The sequence below is a fragment of the Hevea brasiliensis genome, chromosome 10 (assembly GCF_030052815.1).
Source record: "Hevea brasiliensis isolate MT/VB/25A 57/8 chromosome 10, ASM3005281v1, whole genome shotgun sequence".
NCBI classification, from domain to species: Eukaryota; Viridiplantae; Streptophyta; class Magnoliopsida; order Malpighiales; family Euphorbiaceae; genus Hevea; species Hevea brasiliensis.
This window is the reverse complement of record NC_079502.1, coordinates 98,762,142-98,780,056: the sequence shown is the minus strand read 5'-3', so window position 1 is coordinate 98,780,056 and position 17,915 is coordinate 98,762,142. Positions and strand designations below refer to the sequence as shown.

General features: G+C 32.3%; 4 protein-coding genes across 5 annotated transcripts; 2 read left to right on the top strand and 2 right to left on the bottom strand.

Moving 5' to 3' along the window:
• Positions 1–3,462: 3,462 nt before the first annotated feature.
• Positions 3,463–5,359, bottom strand: LOC110668197 (peroxidase 47). The gene is made up of 4 exons (XM_021829347.2): positions 4,826–5,359; positions 4,534–4,722; positions 4,280–4,442; positions 3,463–3,941 (listed from the first exon to the last, which is right to left on the bottom strand). Exons 1-4 carry the CDS (start codon positions 5,075–5,077, stop codon positions 3,562–3,564), a joined length of 984 nt encoding a protein of 327 aa, XP_021685039.1. The 5' UTR covers positions 5,078–5,359; the 3' UTR covers positions 3,463–3,561.
• A 1,130-nt stretch (positions 5,360–6,489) lies between these two features.
• LOC110668280 (PHD finger protein At1g33420) lies at positions 6,490–11,713 on the bottom strand. 2 transcript variants are annotated; one of them, XM_058128444.1, is made up of 5 exons: positions 10,099–11,713; positions 9,866–9,992; positions 9,008–9,223; positions 7,741–8,355; positions 6,490–7,416 (listed from the first exon to the last, which is right to left on the bottom strand). In XM_058128444.1, the coding sequence occupies exons 1-5, from the start codon at positions 10,139–10,141 to the stop codon at positions 6,660–6,662; spliced, it is 1,758 nt and encodes a 585-aa protein (XP_057984427.1). In that variant the 5' UTR covers positions 10,142–11,713; the 3' UTR covers positions 6,490–6,659. The 2 variants fall into 2 exon arrangements, with proteins under 2 accessions (XP_057984427.1, XP_057984426.1); XM_058128443.1 differs by having other exon boundaries at positions 10,986–11,713.
• Positions 11,714–13,430: 1,717 nt separating this feature from the next.
• On the top strand, positions 13,431–14,389 carry LOC131169441 (GDSL esterase/lipase At5g08460-like). Its single transcript, XM_058128669.1, has 3 exons — positions 13,431–13,716; positions 13,982–14,109; positions 14,186–14,389. The coding sequence occupies exons 1-3, from the start codon at positions 13,659–13,661 to the stop codon at positions 14,387–14,389; spliced, it is 390 nt and encodes a 129-aa protein (XP_057984652.1). The 5' UTR covers positions 13,431–13,658.
• A 1,400-nt stretch (positions 14,390–15,789) lies between these two features.
• Positions 15,790–16,838, top strand: LOC131169283 (GDSL esterase/lipase At1g71250-like; the record flags this gene model as incomplete). Its single annotated transcript, XM_058128442.1, has 2 exons — positions 15,790–15,861; positions 16,093–16,838. Coding segments are annotated over 2 exons (354 nt in total), but the record flags the coding sequence as incomplete, so codon positions are not given.
• Positions 16,839–17,915: the final 1,077 nt, after the last annotated feature.

The following is a 17,915-nucleotide window of genomic DNA, read 5'->3' as shown; positions in this document are numbered from 1 at the left end:
TAAAAGAGAATTATTTTAAAATAAATAGATATCCTTACTACACTTTAAAGATAAAGTAAGATCAATTAAGTTATTCCTTGATTGGCATTGAAATATCTTATTTAATATTAAATTACATATTTTTATATATTATTAAATTTATATATAATAAAAATTAATGTATAAATTTTATATGATATATTAATTTATAAAGATTTAAAGTATTTAATTGTGTTAAAACGTATTAAATAAATTATAATAGATCATGTCAAATTATATTAAAAAAATTAAATAGTATAAAATTATATTAAATGTGTCGTGTCATATTAAATTAATATAATATAATTTAATATTAATCATATTATTTTGTATAACTAGTATAATAAAAGGGTATTCAAATTACCAACCCTAATTTCGTAGAAATGGCTTTCTTAACTGGAGGAGGTAAAGCATGATTTTTTTAAAATATTTTTTAAAATTCTATAATGTTTTTGTAAGTTTTTTTTAAAAAAAAAGAAATATAGTTTTTTTTAATGTATTAACAAATTTTAAAGAGAAAATCTAAGTCATCCATTTAGTTAATTAGAAAAAATAAATTTTAAAAAATATTTCATTTTTCTTTTTAAATCACAAGTTCTCTTAAATATAGATTCAAAGTTTTAAAATCTTAAAAGCCCTCGTATTACCTTCTAAAAATTTAAGAGGATTATAATTTGTCACTGTATTATTTGGCTAAAGCTAAGATTGTGGTGGTTAAGGACGTGGAGAGAGACGAGATTGAGTTCACAACTAAAAATTTTGATTGCTTGCCTACTGCAAATATTAAACAACTCAAAGAGGAAAAGTTAAGGTATGCAAACCTTGTTAAGGAGCTCCCTCTCCACTCTTTAATTTTCTAGAGAAAGAAAACTCTCTCATCTCTAGGCGTCGATTTCTGCTCATTAGGAGCTTAGTTTTAACCCTTTGTGGCTCTCCCTTGCCCCTTTCAGACGGGAGGCTTCCTTCCCTGTCGGCCTTGGGTCTATCCTCCCCACCATTAGTTGGATTATAAAGATTATTTTGGTCTTTGTAACTTTGCATGCAAGTTGAGAGGCAAACTATGAGGGTGATCTTTTGGAAGAGCTGCTCTGTATGTGTTGTGTAGGCGAACAATTTGGCTTCCCTTCTAGACAACTCTAGGGACGTTGTTGACACTGCAGTAGCATCTAATCCCTCCACGGCTTGGTTACCAAGAACTCTTATTCTCCCCTTCTCCATAGAGTTTTTGAGAACCTTGGTTTATGTCTTGGTTGCGTAGAGTCCTTGTACGATGCTTAGTTGTCGATGTGCTTTCTGGCTGTGCTTATGGTTTACTGGATTTGCTTGTACCAAGTGGAAAAGCTCGTCTTGTGTGCTCTAGTTTCGATGATTTCTACCAAAGCATCAGATTGAGGATAGGCGGTGTAGGCGGCCCTGTTTGCTTCTTCTTTCCTTTTGGTATCTAATCCCTACAAGTTGATCCATCTGAGTCTAGGATTCTTTAGTCTGGGTTTTGGGCATAGCATTTGTTAGGGCTTAAATTGGGTTATGGGTTTGCTGAGCATTGGTTATTCCAAGCCTGATGCATGTTTGGATATAGATCAGCTCCCTTTTTTAATGAAACATCTACTTTTAGATTGAAAAAAAAAAAACCCCCTTGTTAAGAAGGTTCCTCCTAGAGCAAACAAGATTGCAAAAACGCTGGAATTAAAACTATGGAAAAGACTACTACAATGCTTGTTTGAGGCTCTAGTCAATTAGTTATTGATGAGGTAGATGGGAGCTTACATGATAAATATTGTGTGGTTAGATGTTTAATTAATAATTTTTTTCTTTTTCAGGCAATGACACCAAAGATTGAGCTATCTCAGCAATTTATTACAAGAAAACACACTATTATCAACACTAATAATATAATTTAGGAATGCTAATTAGCATCTTTAAAAGCTAATTGCGTTGTTATAAGCCCACATTTCTGTGGCATAAGAAGTTTGTGCTGGTAATATTAACTTGATGACGCTTTTTTCTTGGCAATGCACCTAATCTTTAGTGTTATCATAGTGCCATAAATGTGTCGATGCTTTTTTTTTTCATAAGTGTCACTGCAATTGCAATTCATGGTTGCACAGGTTCATTAGCGTCGTTATATGGACGACACTTATTCTTTAAGCATCCCAAAATTAACAACACATACTAATGGTTGTGTTCTCGATTGGCTTCATTATGCATGCATAGAATTCCAAATATGGCGACAACACTAATTGAGGCAAGGACAAAGATGTTGCATGGGACGGAAGGGTTCTATGTGAAGTCATTTGTAGAAGCGTTAGAAGTTAATTACCTTATGCATTAGTAGAGAATGCTAGGTTGAATCCCATTTCAATTGTGATTGAGTTGAGGAATAGACATGCTGAAAGAGGAGAAACAAAGGGATAGAGAGGAGATAGAAGGGGAAAGAAAACGAAAGGAGAGAGAGGGGGATAGAACATTGATCAAGAGAGAGGTGGGGCGGGAAAAGAAACGAATGAAAAGATTAGAATGTTTGACTTTGTAATTTTTTTTGTTTTTACTAACAAATATGTAACTTCGTTGGTATTTGGATTGATTTGAACCAAAATTTTTAATGTGAGAATTGAATTGACCTAAATGAACATGAAGGTTCAAATTGAATATTACCTAAATTTGAATATTTATGACCCTTTGACATTTTTTTTCTTTTTCCACTTTTATGAATATATAAACAAAGTATGAGATCAAGTAAAGATAGAGTGTTATATGATACTGAGGAGAAAATTATTTGAAATTATTTTTCAATTATTCGGTGCAAAATCTAAATTTTATATGATATATGAGATAGCAAAAGGTTAAATGATATTATAATTTTATTAAATTTGAGTTTAAGGGGATATATTTTTGGCATGTTAGTTGTCCATTGTCTTTTAATTTGGATGCACGGTTTTAATGATTTTTAGGATACTATTTTAGATGAAATTTCATCGTTGTTTCTCAAATTGTAATGTCAATAATTAATTATTTATTTATTTAAATTCAATTTATCCGATCAATTTAAAATATAAATCGAAACATTTGTATTTTGAAATTATAATGAATCACATCAAGAAAAGAATTTTCATGATCGGACATTGGACAGACATGTCATTAGCATGCATTACTGTGACGTAAATGGAGTTCCACTTCTTTTCTTTTAGTGGCACAATGGATATGACTGGCTGAAAATCTTTCACCCAAAGTGGAACCGGAAGATGAACAAGCTAGCCGGAAAGAGTCCTACCTTTCTAGGAGCTGGTCCATTCTCCGAGTTGGAATTTTGTTACGGTTTAGTTTGAACTTGAAACATAAGGATTCGATTTAGAGGAAAAAAAATTATTTAAAATATCAAATCTCAAGCGCTTGCTTATATATATATATATATATATATATAAAACAAATAATACATTTATATATATATATATATATATATATATGCATCCAATGATACAATAATCAACAGATTAAACGGTGGGATACAAGAAGTTTTAGTCATTGCACATATTGTAAAATTTTTCAGTTAATTTTGCGGCAACTTTCTCGAACTTCTCCTTTGGATCCTTCCTTAACATCAAGCATGCTCATTTTGAGCATTGCCTGCTGGAAATCAAAGAAGAACATGGCTTGATTAAATGCATAGCCGTTCACAATAGCTCTAGTCCTGGGACTAGTGAACAGGGTTTGGTCTGAGAAAAGAAGTCCAGATTTCCTTTGGAGCGCGTTATAATAAAAATTATCGAATGTGTTTCTGGTGGGGTCAAAGGGTTGCTCTGCGTTGTCTCCACCGCTGCATGTTTTTGACATTGTCTTTGCGAACTCTGAATCCACACTAGGATCACCACCGTTCAGTCTATTTTTGAAGGATGCGCACCTTGCCACCCCTAGAGTATGTGCTCCTATATATATATATGTGTGTAGTACACAAAGAAATGAATATATAATATAATTCTTGAGAAACTTTTGTCTAGATCAGTTCATTATAGAGTACTTAATACATATAGGAATCCATGTATAAAATAATTGAAATGCATATATATATATATATATATATATTTATGTTTTAGATCTATAATAGTGGACTTGGTCTAGTAAGTTTTCTTATAATTGATATGGTATCATTTTAAATTTCCTGCTAGGCTGAATAAAGTAGAAAAAGTAGAAATCTGCATAGAGACAGTTGTTTTTGCCAAAAAACTTGGTATACATATATGTGATACCCAGTTATACTACTCACCAGACAAAGCAACCATTTCTTGGGCACTGAAACCGTGCTGCCCAAACTGCCTAATGAGCTCCGAGGCATTGAAGGTGGGAAATGGCAAGTTGATTGTATCTTCTATTTTAGACCTCCTTCCATCTTTTCTTCCTTTTGGTATGTCATATACTGGACCCCCTGTCTGCACTCCACAATTTATATTCGTCTGAGATATGTAAAAATGCGAACAAGTGCGCATCTATATACATTTATATGAAGATTTTGTATGTTACCCAGAAAACTGCATCTCTAGCAGCCATTGCAAGGATATCAGCACATGAAACTATGCCTGGGCATTGATTTTCAAGTTCCTCCTTTGCATCATCAATTACTTCATAGCCTCGCAAGCTCAGATTTGCAGGGGAATCCTTCTCTGCTGTGTTATCCTTCGTTGAATCAATAAGGATAGACCCATCGCATCCCTTTTTTTTTTTTGGCACACGCATCAATTAATACTTCTCTAAAAGAATCATAATGATTGATGAAATATCGATCATTAACAAAAAGAAAGATCGAGGTACTCACTTCTATGAAGCAGTCGTGGAAATGCATTCTAACAAGGCCAGCTGCTAGGGTAGGATCAGCTTGCAAAGCACGTGTAACTGTGTTCTTCACAATTTGCTCCGCAAATGGGCAACTCATGAAGTAATAGTCCATGCTCAGCCCATCTACTCCAAATCTAAAACCACTCGCTAACATTTCCATGAATAAAAACATACCAAGAATATTAGACATGGCCATCTTTGCCGGATGTAGAGAAGATTCCAGCAGCATCATTTCAACCAATTCCAAACTTAAAAATGAAAAAAATAAAAAGAGATTGTGAGTGCTCTAAATTAGGTAGGCTGAGACTAGATTGGACAAGAAGTGAAATGAGTTTGATATTGCAGTGGGGGGAAGGTTAGAAGTTATGGTGGATTGAAGAGAGAGTCCATGTACAAATATGAGATGATAGAAGGAAAGGTTGTCCCAAAATTTAAATTGTGATAATGAATTTAGAATTAAATTGAAGGTAGTGGTCCATCATTTCCTCCACCAAATCAAAAGGTCAAGATGAACTTTTAAGTATTTAATTAGATATAATGAATGTTCGTTGCATGTCTATTTGGTGACACGTAACAGATTTAGTGATTGCCAAATAGATGTTAGCCAAGGTCAAGAAACTATAAGAAGGGAAGGGATCATTGTTGCCACTAGAATTAATAGTGAGTAGTAACTAGGGTTAGAGTGCCAATCATTTAGGGTCACGGCTCACTAGTAAGAATTTTTCAAGGGCTGCACATTAACAATCGCCAAGAGTAATTGCATGATTGTTTAAGAAATTATATGCAGCAGGTAAGGCAAACTTTAGTGGGTAGAGGCGGCAAGTGCATGCAGCTGGTTTCCATTTATTTTTATATATATACCAACTCTACTACAAGTGGGGGACTGGGAGTGGTGGAAGCTTTGATTTGCAAATAAAGTATTGTTGAAATTCCACACACATGCCTTTTTGTTTTTTTAGTGCTGTGGACGCGTCCAGGCAATATGTGGCACTGGTAGCCTACTAGCATCAGTAGTAACCTCCAGCTTATTTTGTCAGTGCTTTGCACACGTTCATGATCTTTTTAGTTGTTTAATTTGCTTGTAGTGCATATATATCGCATCTTATGATGTTTTTAGGTGCTTCTGCAAGGAGAACAATAAAGACTCTTTTTGTGGGTCAACCAAAGTAGGAAAAACCATTACATTCGAATATTCGAGGCACTACTACGTCTGACTTGTACGAAGTTGTTCACTTCTAGAATTAGAGTGGATTCTGCAAATTTTATTTTATTATTACTAGCTAACATCAACATGCAATTAGGGATTTTCAATCCATAAAACCTTTTTTCTCTTTTTTTAAGGAATCCAAAAAACATGTTAATGGGGATTAAAAAGAGCCATTCAAGTCATCAACCATGATGTTGCTTTCCCGGGGTAAGAAAACCATGCGTGATCCTTACTGAAAAATTGTGGTTTTTAGAAGACAATGTCGTTGGGTTAATTGATGTCACAAGTTTGCTCGTGCGAATATACCGAAACTTTTAGAAGACATTTGCACATTGCCTTTGCTTAAAATCTTGTGTTGATCATGTAAATTTTAAACATCTTATGTTGAACATGTGAATTTTAACTTATTATTACGTACATAGTAAATGGATATCACATGAAAATTGGAAAGAGAGACCAACTGCATTGATGCACTTTCTAGGCTTGTTTCTTATGTACAAATGCACTTTGCGCTAAAAACTCCAAAAAGACACCATACAGATTTGACACGCTCTTTCCAAAGCTGCTGCCATTGCCACCAACAGAATCAGTGTGTTTCATCCTTCCACTACCCACTAGAGTTGGTCACTTGGCCAGAAGCTCTACATCGATGGCAAACAAACTTAGCAGGCACAGAATCAGAGTCGGGAATACCAGAACACCTTGTGTGCTGCCACACACCACACACATCACAAGCCAACATTCTCTCTCCATCATCATCCTTAGCACCACAATTGCAATCAACAGTCCATCTCTCAATTCCTCTCTCCATTCTAAATTTGCAAAGACCATTTTTCCCAAGGCATCTCCCCCGTAGTCTAACAAATTCAGTTGACCCTAACAAGAGTTTGACCTGGGTGGAATCGTCAACACCGCTACAGCCAAGAAGCTCTTCAGCATGGAATTTTTTGAACATCAAATAAACTTCTTGAAATGCCCTTGATGCTTCAAGCTTGAGGTCAGAAACAGTAGCATTTGGGGGCAAGACAACTAGTTCTGGCGGGTAGTTTGGAGCATTTTCTTCTGTCTGATCCATTATTTCCACATCACATGAGATGCATATAACAGGTGGGTTAGTAATTTGTGATACCTTCTCAGCCATGTACTCTTTCACAAACTGTTTGCAGTCGAGAAGCTTTTCAGCTGAACCAATAGCAAGATCCCTTGTGGCTTCAGTTCCGTAACTCACCATGGTCCTAGGGTGTAGCAAGCATTCATAAAGAAATCTCAGGTCTTGCATGAGATTTTCTTCAGATGGGCAGGTAATTATAGAAGAACCAATGCCAATGTTGACAACATTTGAAGGAGGATTTCCAGGCTCAAGCCTGCAACGAATTGAAATGTTAAGATTTAGAAACTTAACTCACTGGAATTATAAAGCATTAAATTTGAAAGAAAAAAAGGAAGAAGGCCAATAGACCATAATCCCAAGTCCTAACAATATTCACCTACTAGCACCCAAATTGAACCTATATTTGACCCAAACATTCATGACCTTGTTTTCTAAGAAATTTTTTCTCAAAGTTACATCATTAAGTAAAGTATAAACACCAAGCAAACTGAAGAACTGAAATATTTCCCCAAATTCACTGCTGATCTTACTATGCATACCAATAATGACTAAAATGGCATGTAGAGTAGTGGCTAACCTGTACTCAAAAGAGCCTGAATCAGGATTGCATCGGGTACCAACAATCATTCCATCAGCTGCCGCTTTCCCCCCAAGTTCCTTAAGGCAATGATCAAGGAGCTCGGGGGGAGCCACTTTGCAAACAGCACCTCTCAGCGCACGCCAACTTACCCAGTTGGACCCAGAGACGGCCCGAAGAACTCTGAACATGGCTTCTTCAACATGTTCAACATCAGCCTTACTCCATGAAGGAGAAATCCCTGTGCAAGAACGACGCTTCTTGCTGGTAGAATCCTCAACCCTTGATGGAGACTTGTGAGCATTTTGGATCAAACTTATCAAATAACAGAAGAGATCTCTTGTATTTACAAGCTCATGGTCCGACAAAGATTGGTAAAATGAGATTATATCCTGCAAGCGAGTGCGTGGCTTCCGCCCTTGAGAAAGAAATATGGACAAGGGTATGCTGGAGAGAGTTTCAACAGCCGACTTATAAGCATCAAGGGTCAAAGCAAAACTACCAGCACCGAATTCATAACCCCAGTCACCATACCACGGACGGCCTTTGGTTATAGCATGAAGAAGCCTGTAATCCAATCCATACTTCTTCGACACATCCATAACACTGACCTTTCTGTTCATGTGTGGAAAAGAAAATAGAGCTGGTTTAACTAGTCGTAACAATTGGATGAGAACATATGATCCTAATGTGATTCATACTAATGTACAGATTATCAATATCCAAAAGGATAAATAAAAGATATTAAGATATTAAATCTAATTTGATCTGCAATACAAGAACAGTGAAATTGCACATCGAACTTCATTATATTTATATGTATAGTAATTCAAAGCCTTCGATGTCAAGAGAAGCATCAAATAGAATATCCATAAAGTAGCATCAACCAACTTTTATCAAAATTATCACATGATCTGACAATGCTGCATGTTCAATAATCCATAATGACAGCACCCTGAAATACATATTGCATACCAACCATAGATGAAACTTCAGCAATTCTATGCTCATTTACATTCTTAAGGGTAAATCTACTATCCTTATCTTCACAAATGCAAACTCTCCATCTAGACCGTGAAATGTCTATTAATTAAACTCAAAGAACCACACCAATTAATTGAAGATATATTAGCAGGCCTAAACAAAATATTTTATGCACAAAAACAAATAGATTATAGAACAAGATAGTCTCGGATAAAAGCAAGAATGAAATTGAAAAATTTTATCAGACATGTAAGAAACTCAAACTGCAATCAAGAATACTAACCTGACTCCAAGAGTCTTACATAAACGATCCCAAAAGTCCATGATATGACATCCAGAAAGGATCTTGGAGCCCCCTTCTCTGCCATTGACCCTAAGAAGGTGACCATAGCCATTTGAATGGACAACGCCGTGTAAAAGATGAGTGGTGTCTTCTAACTGATGATATATCCAATCTTCAACATCATCCGTAGTCGTCACATGGTTGCATGTCTTACATCTGAAATGCACAACTCACAGAATTCATCAAATGCCATTTAGATAGCAAATACAAAAACTTCAAGTCAGTAAGAGGTCGCAAACATCTAAGATATTAGCATAATCCCTTGCACGAATAAACCAAATGAAAATGTGCATCAAAAGCCAGTGGAACTGAAGACACAAAAAGTAGCAACAAATATAACATTCAATAACATCCAACAAAACCACAACACAATGCTACGTACTCAGTCTTCAATGATAATAAGAATCTTTGCTCATTGGCATTTTCTATGATTCAATTAAAAATGGGTAAAATAGAAGATGATAAAAATAAACAATGTGATAACCAGAAAATATATACATAATGAGCAGGTGCAATTTCCCAGAACAAGCCCCTCCAGCTAAACATGCATTACATTACATGTAAGGATCATAAAGAAACAATATAGTTTCGCATGAATCAAATATATTATTGCATTATAACCACACTTGTAAATAGTCCAAGCACATTGCATTGGCACCCCTAGTCAAATACTGCAGTCACAATTAAAAGATAAAATAAAGGAACGGCACACTAGCTCCAAGCAAACTATCGCTGTGAAAAATTAAAAAAGAATACAAAAAAAGAGAAGCTCTGAAAGGAATATCTAACGAGTCTGACCTCAATTCTGAGATATGCAGGACATCTCCACAGCATGTGCACGGTTTGTGATAACCACCAATGGAATTACCATCAGCCTTGATGATAAAATGGTAACGTTTGCAGCATACGGGGTGCCCACTCCATCCTATAAATTAAGATAAATTTTTATTAATAAGATTAAGGAATAGAATATCGGTAATTAGAAAAAGAAACCGGAACATCAAAATAATCATAATACATTTATATAACACCTGAGAAATTCATTGGCGTCCCACATTGCCGGTGGCAATACATATAAAAGATTAACTCAACTGGACAGCATTAAACAGCTAATTAAGTGTTTCTTTTGTTAATGAAAGTGAATATTGATACCATTAGGCCATCTTTACCGACTCCAAAACATGAAGAGGCTCAACTAAAATGCAGTGCAATGCAATTATTTTATTAAACAAAGATTATCCACCAATAAGAGAGGTAATAAGGTATAGGTGACTTGGCAAAAGCGCATAGGTTAGACAATACTACAAGGAAACCCATGACAGCAAAGCAAGCCAAACATCATGAAAGTCCGTTCCCACAATATAAGAAGGACGCATCTCGATCCAAATCACAAATATGCCACCGCAAAAAGACAAAGATGAAAGTGGTTGCCACCAAAAATAAATAAACAAATCAAATCAGTGCAAGTGCCTCGTGCATCCTCCACTAATTACATGTCAGTGTCGGCTGGGCCCCACATTAGCCACGCCTACAAGTAACAGCCGTTCCAATTCGTCCCCGTTTTCTCACGATATAACACTACTTCTCACACTTGTTTACCGTCTCATTTTGTTTATTTAGCTGTCTCGTTGTCCGTATTCCTACCAAGATATGTGGGTCTTTCCAAGCTCCAGCTTCTAACAAGAAACCATCAAACAAAAAAACAACAAGTGTTCATTTATGACGCCCGCTCCATCTCATGAGATAAACAATCATTTACACGCGACATTTTAATTTTTCGATTTTCGGGAAAAGGATTAAAAAAAAGGACAGAAGCGTTGGATTTCCCGCCCTAAGCGACTGGCAACCGGAGAAAAACCGGAAAGAAAAAAATTTTGCAATGACTCGACGTCAACTGACTCGGGGTGAGTGAACTCACCAACGACTCGGCACTGGTCGCAGTACACGGATCTGGATTTAGCGACATCCTCCTCAACGATATCCAAACAGGCAACTGCAGGGGCCGAATCGAGGCCTTCCTTCAGATCGCCGACTCGAAAGGAGATCTGCCAGGTCATTAGATGAGGGAAGAGCGAGGTTGGCGGCGGGAACAGTGCATGCTCCATCAAAAAGGCCTTGACGTTAGTCCTGAAAGGTCCCCGGGGAGGTTCAAAGCCGGAAGGGAAGGTAAGAAAATCGCAGAGATCAGCGGTGACTCTCCTCTTCATTCTCTTTAAAGGCCTTCCGTTCACAACCATACCAGCGGCGCGTGCAGTCAGGTTGGAGGCGCGTGAAATAGATCTGGAAGTGAAATCGTGTGGATTTGCGAGGAGCAGAGCTAGGAGGGTTACAGATCTGACGGATCTGACGAAGGAGAGTGAAGTGGAAGAGAGAGATTGGGTTGATTTGGGAGTTGCGAAGAAAGAAAGGGAGGGAGAAAAAGCGAAGAGGGAAAAGAGAACGTTCGGTTTTTTAGGGTTTTCTGTTTGTGTTTGGAAACTGGGATTTGATAAACACCATCATAACCATCGGTTATTATTTTTATTTTTAGATTTTGATTAATTTTTTTAGTTTTTTTTTTTTTGGGAATCGCAACAAAGGTAAAGTCGGTTTAAGAATAGGGTACAGGAGAAATAAAGATGTGTTAGGTGCGGGAGAGAGTGAGGACGTGCTTTATAGAAATCGAAAACTTAGTCGCTAAGCGTTTACAGCTTTCTCTATATTTGTTTGTGATAAATATTAAAGTTATTATTAAAATATTTTTTAAATATAATAATTATTAAAACCATAAAATTATTTATTAAATTATATTTTATACAAAAAAACTTTTGACTATTAATATTTTATTTAAATGTGTAAAAAATAAAAAAAGAAAATATAATTAAAACAGTGAAAGAGAGATAATTATTTTTTTTATTTAAAAAAAATCTCCCTAATTTATGGAGAAAATAAATATAATTATGAAAAAAAATGATTTAATTATCCTTTTCATTAAAGTTTTTCTAAAAACATATGATAAAATTTTAAATTCATTATAACTTTCTTTTCTCTCTTTTTTTTTAATTATATAAATAAAAAAATTAATTTTATTTTTATTTCATTTATTTTTTTTAATTAAATAAAATAAACAATAATAATAACAAAGAGAAAATATTTGGAAAAAGTTTCCAAATATATTGTAAAACTCAATGCTAAATGGAGGCCCCATATGCAACTACAATTATGCAAATGTCCCTACCAAGTAAAATCTTAGCATTTTTTTTTTAATTATAAGATGATCTATAAAATTTGATAAAAACAAAAATTTTAATTTTAATATTTAATAATCTATTAAATTAAAATTATGAATAATTAACTTTAATAATATAATTTCTTCATCCAAATTCAATTAAAATTATCGTTATTTAATATATATATAATTAAATAAATTAATAAATAAAAATAAATTTTAATTCCTAAAATACCCTTCTCACACCTCACTCATCCTTGCTCTGACATCCTTAGAGGTGGCAACAAGGCAGAAAAAAAGAGGGAAAATTGCTCTACCCTTCTCACCCATAGAAGATTAGATCGAGGCGAAGGCTTCTTCACTATGAGATAAAGTGGAGCGAATTTCCACATAAATTTTCCTTTTTTTATTTAATTTATTCTTATACAATATAAATTTATTTATTAAAAAATTATAAATTTTCAATACAATCTTAATAACACATATATATATATTTTTTAAATTATAATATTTAAATACTTAAATATATAAAAATAAATTAATTTTTTAATTAAAAATAATAAAATATTATTATCGAGTAGGATTGCAAGGAATCAGGGTGGGAAAATCTTAATTCTCATTATAATCTCCACGCAACATAGAACAAGATGAAAAAATTAATTAAATGCGAAACATCCCAATCCCTGTATAAAAAGCTCTATAATAACTGCACCTGCACGCCTTTAGTTTCGCCTTTTTAGGAATGGCCAATGATTCTGGCCAGTTTGGTTTAAGGCGCTTTTTAATTTGATTCGATTGAATCGATTCAAATCAAATCAAATCAATCCCTACTTAATTCAATTCAAGAAAATAAAGTAAACAAAATTTGATTTCAATTCAGACTCGTGGAGTTGTTGTGTATTCAAGAGAAACTGTGATGGGATCTACTGCTTTCGATTGCCTTGAAAGAGCCTCTGAGCAAGTTGGATGGGATACGGCATCAATTTTGAATGGGACAGGCATGGCAAGGGCCCTCGAAAAACGATGGGATTAATTTTTCAACTTTTGTAATTTTGACTAATCCCCAGCAATGATCTTGTACTTTTACCTGTTAATTTTTTGAAATAAAAAAAGAGAAAGAGAAAACCAAATTGAATTTGATCTATTAAGACAACAATGGGTCCCATTTTATTTCTTCATCCGCCGTTACTATTTTATCTCTTCCTTGTCTTCCGCCGTTACTCTTTATGGCATGCTATTGAAAGAAAAATGAATTAAGTCTTGTAGATCATTAATTATTTAATTTGGCAAGTAGTCCTATTTAATTTATTGTTCAATAGGATCAGCTGCAACACCACCGCAATTTTCAGCGATGTTTGTGTTTGGAGACTCCTTATATAGCAGATGATGGTAATAACAACTACTTTAAATTCTTTGGCAAAATCCAACTGCCTCCCATACGGTATTGATTTCTAACTATAATTGATTTTCTAGGTATTTTTATTAATTGCTTCATTTTCCTTATCGAGATTTTACTGGATAATTCAGTTCTAAAAATAATTTCAGTACCACTAACTTACATAAATCTCATTAGCTAGTAATTGCTTCTCTATCACAGTAGTGCTCATTCAATTTTATATGTAAGGGCTAGCTTGGTAAGTTGCTATATGAACATAGAAATCAAATTAAAGGGTTGCTAATTTTTTTTGGAACTTTGAACGTTGTAGGAGATTTGATAGTGTTGCCTCCTCTTCCACCCTTTGCAATTACTTTCTCAACAGGGAGAGACATACTTAGCGGAGTAAATTATGCTTCAGCAGCTGCAGGAATTCTTGATGAGACTGGGAAATATCTGGTACCTCAAACTTCAATTTTCTTCAAAAAAGAAATTAAGAAAAACTCATTGCTAATTAATTTGATTGCACGTACAGGGAGATCGCTATGCCTTAAGCCAGCAAATTCAAAATTTTACAAGTACTTTAAGCCAATTAAAGACCCAAATGGACGACAAGAAGCTCAGCCAGTATCTGGCAAAGTCTTTGGTTATCATGAATGCAGGAAGCAATGACTGCATTAATAGGGCTTTTGACAAAAAAAAATGTAATAAAAAATATAAAATATCGAAAAAAAGATGAATTTGAAATTAATTATTAAAAATGGGTGAATTATGTTGAATTGAACGAGGTGAGTGCGAAATGCTAACTATAATAGCGTTTTTAAGGTCCGAACGCTATTCAAAATAGCGTTCAGCTCTCCTTACAATAATAAGAAATTAATTAAAAAAAATTTATAAGTTGGACGCTACTTATAGTACGTCCAACCTTTTTTTTTAATTTTTAATAATTTTATTTTATATTTTAAATAAAATATAAATATTATTTTAATAAATAAAATTATAATATATAATATTATAATATTTTTATTATAAATATTAATTTTTAATTTAAAATTAAATTAAAATTTAATAAAAAAATAAAAAATAAAAAATAAATAATTAAAAATATTTATTAAAAGTTGGACGCTACTACAGCGTCCAATTTTTTTTTAAATTTTAATTATTTTATTTTATATTGTAAATAAATTAAAAATATTATTTTAATAAATAAAATTATAATAATTAATATTATATAATATTTTTAATTATTTTATTTTATATTTTAAATAAATTAAAAATATTAAAAAATTATAATAAAAATATAAAATAAAATAATTAAAAAAAAATTAAACTATAAGTTGAGTCTAATTTTTTTAAACCTTTTTTATTATTTATTTTTTTAATTTTTATTTTATTAAATTTTAATTTAATTTTAAATTAAAAAAATAATATTTATAATAAAAATATTATAATATATACTATTAAATATTATAATTTTATTTATTAAAATAATATTTTTAATTTATTTAAAATATAATAATTAAAAATATTATAATATATAATATTAATTATTATAATTTTATTTATTAAAATAATATTTTTAATTTATTTAAAATATAAAATAAAATAATTAAAATTTAAAGAAAAGTTGAACGCTATAGCGTCCAACTTTTCTTAAATTTTTTTAATTATTTATTTTTTAATTTTAATTTTATTAAATTTTAATTTAATTTTAAATTAAAAAAATAATATTTATAATAAAAATATTATAATATTACATATTATAATTTTATTTATTAAAATAATATTTATATTTTATTTAAAATATAAAATAAAATTATTAAAAATAAAAAAAAAAGTTGGACGCTACTATAAGTAGCGTCCAACCTTTAAACTTTTTTTAATTAATTTTTTATTATTGTAAGAAGAGCTGGACGCTATTTTGAATAGCGTCCAGCTCTCCTTTCAAATTTTTGATGCGGACGCTATTTTGAATACCTTTCGGACCTTAAAAACGCTATTATAGTTAGCGTCCCGCACTCATCTCATCTAGCTCAATATAATTCATCCATTTTTAGTAATTAATTTCAAACTCATTCTTTTTCTGTATTTTGTATTTTTTATTATACCTTTTTTGATTATCTCTTGCCTTCAATGTAATCTACCAGTTTCAATTACAACCCTAAAGACTATGCTGATCTTCCCATAAAAAGCTACACAGAGCAACTATCGGTATGAGAAAATTAAGCAATTTGATCTTTCTTGGTCAATTAATGAATTGCTAAATATAATGATATGGCTCAGCTCGTTACATATGATGAACAGTTTTGTAATGTGTTACATAGTTTTCATAATGAGTTGCATTTTTTTTTTTTAATGTTTCTGTTCAATTTCTATATTTATGCTTTCAACTCAATATATAATCAATATGGTTTGCAAAATTTTCATTGTTTTTGCATGCAGGTGCTACATGGTTTAGGACTTAGAAAGTTCTTGTTGGCAGCGGTGGGTCCTCTTGGATGCATCCCAAACCAACTAGCCACTGGTGTTGCTCCTCCAGGAAAGTGTGTATCATTTGTTAATGATATGGTTGAAATTTTCAATATGCCACTCAAGTCTACGGTCGATCAGCTAAACAAGGAACATACGCAAAATGGCACAGTGTTTGTTTATGGAAACACTTACAAAGCTTTCTTTGATTTACTCAACAACCTTACTTCATATGGTAAATACATCGATATTTGAGTTTTATTAGTATAATAATATCCTAAACTTGGAGAGATGTGAAGTAAGATGATTATATGGGGTGCAGGATTTGAAGTTACAGATAGAGGGTGTTGTGGAATTGGAAGGAATCAAGGTCTAATAAATTGCCTACCATTGGCAGTCCCTTGCTTCAACAGAGACCAATTACCATCCAACCCAAGCCTTTAATCTTATCATGGCTCAAAGGGCTTATTCAGGTCCATCATCCGATTGTTTTCCTATTAATTGTTTTCCATTTATTTATTTTAATTGGGAAGGGGAGAGGAGCATTACACTTACATTGGTGTGTTTCCAACACCAGTGTCTATTTCTTGACCATTTAATTCTCTATTTATATATAATAAATATTCAGGGAAAGGTTCAAAAGTGTGAAACCAATGCAGAATTGATGGTTGTGCAGCTATTATTGTAACTTTGTTTTTATAAAATAATAAGTTTAACCATCCTTAAGATAAATATTTACTAGGAGATTCAAATTTATCATCTTATTAAAATATTTTATCTAAGAACTGTTAAATTCATTATTATACATGAAAAAGTTTATAATAACTACATCCAAAATAAAATTGTTGATTAAAAACATGTACGTACTCGATGAGCATTCTCTTTTATGTAAAAAAATGTTGGAAGATGGAGATCTCATCCTCATCTTTTTGGCTATTGATGCAATGGCAGAACTCAAGAGTTGTTTAACATTTGGGAAATAGCTGCAATAGAGTGTAAGAACAATAACAAGGAAAGAGAGTAATAATAATAATAATCGCTGATTAATATGAATACTTAGGAGGCGCTTAGATTGAAAATTTTTAGTAGTTGATGGAAGTTTTACACCTAACTGTTATTTCAATTCAACAGCTATTATTATTCAGCTGATCTATTTTTTGTAATTTAAAAAATTAAAGTTATTTTTAATTAAATATTACTATTTTAAAATGAAAAAACTTTATCTTCCTCTCAAATTGCATATAAGAAAATATATATATTGCACATTTGCTCACATTTTTTTATTTTAATTTTTATTGATCTATTTTAATTATAAAATAAATTATATAATATAATAAATTATTAATTATATATTTATTTTAATAATATATATATATCATATCAATAATTAAATAAACAGTTAATATAAAACAATTATTATCGATATTGGCTATCAGCTATACACAAAGAGGCACTATAAAAAAATTACAAATGAGGAGAACAACCAATAAAACCGTTACAAACTTGAGCAGAAACTAAAAGCCTCCAGAAGGACTTTTTTTTTTTTTTGGTCTTTTAAATTGTGTTAGACTTGTAAAATTAACATAACATTTAATAGCAAAAAGGACGTCAAAATAGGGAAATTGATTAAAGTGTGTTTGATTGAAATTTGACCTTTGGCATGGAAAATAGGAGAGAAATTGAATCAATCAATTGTCTTTCTTGATAATCCTCGCCATTCTTCCATTTCATAAGACTATTTATTTTTGCAAAAGTAACTTATTTTTCATAGAAAATATTTTTTGAAATAATAAAAT

What these genes read in the sequence shown, in the direction of transcription:
- LOC110668197 (XM_021829347.2), bottom strand. Translation starts at nt 5,077, where the DNA reads ATGATGCTGCTGGAATCTTCTCTACATCCGGCAAAGATGGCCATGTCT. An exon ending in TCCACGACTGCTTCATAGAA is followed by an intron (nt 4,723 to 4,825) that starts GTGAGTACCTCG and finishes AAAAAAAAAAAG; the next exon opens with GGATGCGATGGGTCTATCCT. An exon ending in CTAGAGATGCAGTTTTCTGG is followed by an intron (nt 4,443 to 4,533) that starts GTAACATACAAA and finishes TGTGGAGTGCAG; the next exon opens with ACAGGGGGTCCAGTATATGA.
- LOC110668280 (XM_058128443.1), bottom strand. Translation starts at nt 11,304, where the DNA reads ATGGTTGTGAACGGAAGGCCTTTAAAGAGAATGAAGAGGAGAGTCACC. An exon ending in CTGCATATCTCAGAATTGAG is followed by an intron (nt 9,224 to 9,865) that starts GTCAGACTCGTT and finishes TGTGCATTTCAG; the next exon opens with ATGTAAGACATGCAACCATG. An exon ending in TCAGGCTCTTTTGAGTACAG is followed by an intron (nt 7,417 to 7,740) that starts GTTAGCCACTAC and finishes AATTCGTTGCAG; the next exon opens with GCTTGAGCCTGGAAATCCTC.
- LOC131169441 (XM_058128669.1), top strand. Translation starts at nt 13,659, where the DNA reads ATGATGGTAATAACAACTACTTTAAATTCTTTGGCAAAATCCAACTGC. An exon ending in ATCCAACTGCCTCCCATACG is followed by an intron (nt 13,717 to 13,981) that starts GTATTGATTTCT and finishes TGAACGTTGTAG; the next exon opens with GAGATTTGATAGTGTTGCCT. An exon ending in ATGAGACTGGGAAATATCTG is followed by an intron (nt 14,110 to 14,185) that starts GTACCTCAAACT and finishes TTGCACGTACAG; the next exon opens with GGAGATCGCTATGCCTTAAG.